This window comes from Takifugu rubripes, chromosome 5, assembly GCF_901000725.2.
Source record: "Takifugu rubripes chromosome 5, fTakRub1.2, whole genome shotgun sequence".
NCBI lineage: Eukaryota > Metazoa > Chordata > Actinopteri > Tetraodontiformes > Tetraodontidae > Takifugu > Takifugu rubripes.
The window spans coordinates 7181777-7185178 of NC_042289.1; the positions used below are offsets into that span (position 1 = coordinate 7181777).

The 3402-nt window shown below is 46.5% G+C and overlaps 1 protein-coding gene across 1 annotated transcript in view; it reads right to left on the reverse strand.

Moving 5' to 3' along the window:
• Window positions 1–1589: 1589 nt before the first annotated feature.
• Window positions 1590–3402, reverse strand: part of LOC101078234 (neuronal pentraxin-2-like) — an 11213-nt gene continuing 9400 nt past the window's right edge. Inside the window, exon 5 of the mRNA XM_029836798.1 lies at window positions 1590–2802. Within this exon, the coding sequence (XP_029692658.1) occupies window positions 2575–2802 (228 nt within the window). The 3' untranslated portion in view covers window positions 1590–2574. The remainder of the gene's footprint in view (window positions 2803–3402) is intronic.

Consider the following 3402-nt stretch of genomic DNA (forward strand, 5'->3'; position numbering starts at 1 on the left):
CACTCACTTGTGAAGCTTCTGCCAGAAAGATCATTTTTCTCCTACATTATGCTAACCAGAAGAACATAAAACATGGAGTTCTGCTCCACATGCATTAGCAGCATGAGCCCAACCATCTTTTCTGCCCAGTTTAGTAAAAATAATTTAGAAACGCGATTAAATTTGGATGCACATACACACGAAGAAAGACAGAGAGGAAATTATTTCAAGCTGGTGCCTTTTGCACAAATGCTCACGATAACTCGGAATAAAAGTGAGATGACCGAAGGCCTAGCACCGGGATCCCTCAGATGATTCCTCTTGTAGTTTAAACGTGAACGTCCAACCACAGATTACTGCACACAGCTTCATCACAACCGTAGCGGCATTTTATGCCACACACACTTTTATATCTCTCACTGATTTAGGTGAGGTGAACATCTTAAATGATGAATTCTCGTTTGATACGAGTCAACCGCAGCCTCGACTCTACTGGGAAGAAGTTCCACTGTGGTTTATTGGAATTCTTGACCACTCTCCTCAGGTGCATCTGTGAGGTCAGGCCCTGGTGTTGGACAAGAAGGCCTGACTCTCAGACGACTCCTGTGGTAGGCTGATACACCTGTGGCCACGGCAGGGATTGATCACCTGACCTCAGGTGTTCGGACAGGTGTCCCAATACCTTTGGCGCTATAGCGTATTTCCCATTAAAAAGCCACGTCTGGCACCAGCGCCATGGTCTGAGATAGCAAAAGAGGCTCGCTGTGTCCTACATCGCAGCAGCTCTGATAATCCGCACGTGCTAAACTCTTTCATTCCCACCTGGACTGCTGCCAGACCAGAGGATTTTCTCTCGGCCGGCGGCGCCACATGACCACCACGAGGGGACATTCGTGTGGTTCAGTCCGAGAGATTCTGAATCAAAGGCGTGTTGTTTTCCGTTGTGAATAAACCTCACCAATGAAGAGTGGAGCAAAACTTTATTGCTAATCCAGCACAGTGATGTCTAAACATTCAAGTCAAACTCTTCCTCTGCGTTTTTATCTTGGCTTTATTTGCTACACCTTTTATTTTATTGGGTGCAGAAAGGACAATTAAGCACACGGCAGAAAATAAAGGTCGATGCACTGCAAAAGGTGACTTGTACACAAAAGCCAACACATTTTTCTTTTCCAGCCTGGTTGGTCCACGAGCAAGCACATGTATGATTCTCTCGAAAGGCCATTCATCACAGAAACCAACGAGCATTTCCAGCAGTGCCTCGGCAGTTTTCTCTCTTTTTTTAAACAAGCAAGTCATTAGCTGAAGAAACAAAACAAGATACATTTTGAACAGGAAAGACTTGACTCTACACTGACACAGTTTTGTTTTGGTTTTTTAAAAAGAGGGATCACCACAGGATTGTGACCCCGCTCGCGAGTCTTCGTGATTCCAGACATTCTTCGCTGTAACCTACTGCATTGTTTATTCATTCTCGATTCCAAAACTGCACTTTTTTCAACTGTCTTTCAACATCTTGTAGTTAAACTTGGGCTGACTGAATGAAGTCCACGTGGCGGTGAAGAAGAGCAATATATGTCTTTGTTGCTAGCGTTACGCTGGGCCCCTGCGAGGCTTCCGCACCAGACTTTGACAACATCCACAACAGTAAAGACAAAAATCAGCCGTGTAAAGCTTCACCCTGGCCGCTCAGCATTTCCAGAAGCCCAACATTTTTTGGAAAAATATAGAGTCCTGAATTTAACAGTTCTTGTCACTAAGTGAGAGTTATTTAGGTCCAGCGGTGCTGCTCTTGTTACTCATCCCGTCTGCAGTTCCAACACAAATCTGGAATTAATGACTGTCCTTGACGGACAGGACAGGTCCCTGCCCCCCTGCTGGGCCGCCGTCCACCACTCTGACGTGGGCAGCTGTCCGACGGTGCCATTAACCTGAGCGGAGCCAAAGCGTCCGTAAAGCTGTTTGGGATGTGGCATCTGCTCAAGGGGCACAGACGCATTAAGCGTAGCTTTACAAGAATGTCCTCGCCGCTTCGTAATCTCTCATGTTTCAACACGCGAGACAGAAGCACACATTTATGGCTACGCACGCTAAACCGTCATGTTGGCACGGGCACCACAAACACTCTTGGAGTTTATGGAACACATGCGTGGACTCATGCATCGTGTTTCGGGGGTCGTCTACTTTAAACTCTCATTTCATGGTACTTCCTGTTTTCCTCTCCCGAAACAGTGCTGAGGCCTACTACGTACTTTGGGAATAGTGTTCCACAGCACATCAAAAAAAGCCTGCTCGAGCTCACATTCACTACAAACACGCTGCGGCATCGTCGGTATAAGAATACAACCATAAAGAGACTTTTCAAAGGAAGGTGTGGAGTGAAAGCCGGTGCGCTGAAGAGACAACATGGAATGACAGCAGTTTGTTGCGAGAGCGCAAGCAATTTTAGCCTCCTGCCACGTCGCCGGGCTCGAAACTGAACGTCCACATCGAAATATAGCGATAATATAAGTGTGTAAAAATCCTGCACCCTGGTCTTGCTCTTGGGCCTCAAGTGAAGCAGCTAAACGCCGTCGACCCTCTGCATTGGATCCTTTACGACTCGAAAGCGCGATCTTCACAGATCTCCAGGGCAGCTTTGCTCGCGCCGCCAAACACCTCCACGTTGGCGTCGATCCACGGAACCACGTTGCCGGGCATGTACGCCGAGCAGTTGGCCAGTCCCATGATGTCGACAGGACGCAGCACTCGGTCCCACATGTTGAACTGGCTGAGTTCCCCCACGAAGGCCTGAGTGGCGTCGAAGCGGCCTCCGACTATGTCCTACAGAGGGAGGAAGTGGAGGCAGTTTTCTTTTCTATTAAAGTTAACTGGCGAAGAGTCAGACTTTCATTAAAATGAATCAATTCTGTTTGATTGTCTTCAAATTGGGATCAGAGCTACTCAGCTCCCAATTTCCCGCTGTAAATAAGCTATCTGAGGCTATCTAGTGCAACATGTAGCAGCTAGGGACGCAGCGGTAAGAAAAGTCTGGCCGGTGTTGAGAAGCAATACAGACACAGCTGTTAGAGTTGATGATTGTACTCACCCAATTTCCCAATTATTGTGACTTATGCCCAGCATAGCATAGCATAGCATAGCATAGCATAGCATAGCATAGCATAGGCAGTAGTGATAAAATGCTACATAACATAGGTTGTTTTATGGTCAAAACCTTTTGGCCAATTAGCAACATTTTCTGAAAGTTTTATTAAAATCTGTTCTTAACATTCTGAGTTATTTTGCAGTAAGACAACCAAACCCCGGATGTCATATAAACTCCGAGCTAATAGCGCTTCCATCTTTAGGCTCCCATCTAATGCAATATACGTTGACAGCCCTCTATATAGCACTCATCCATCACTTTCCATCTCACATTTATCC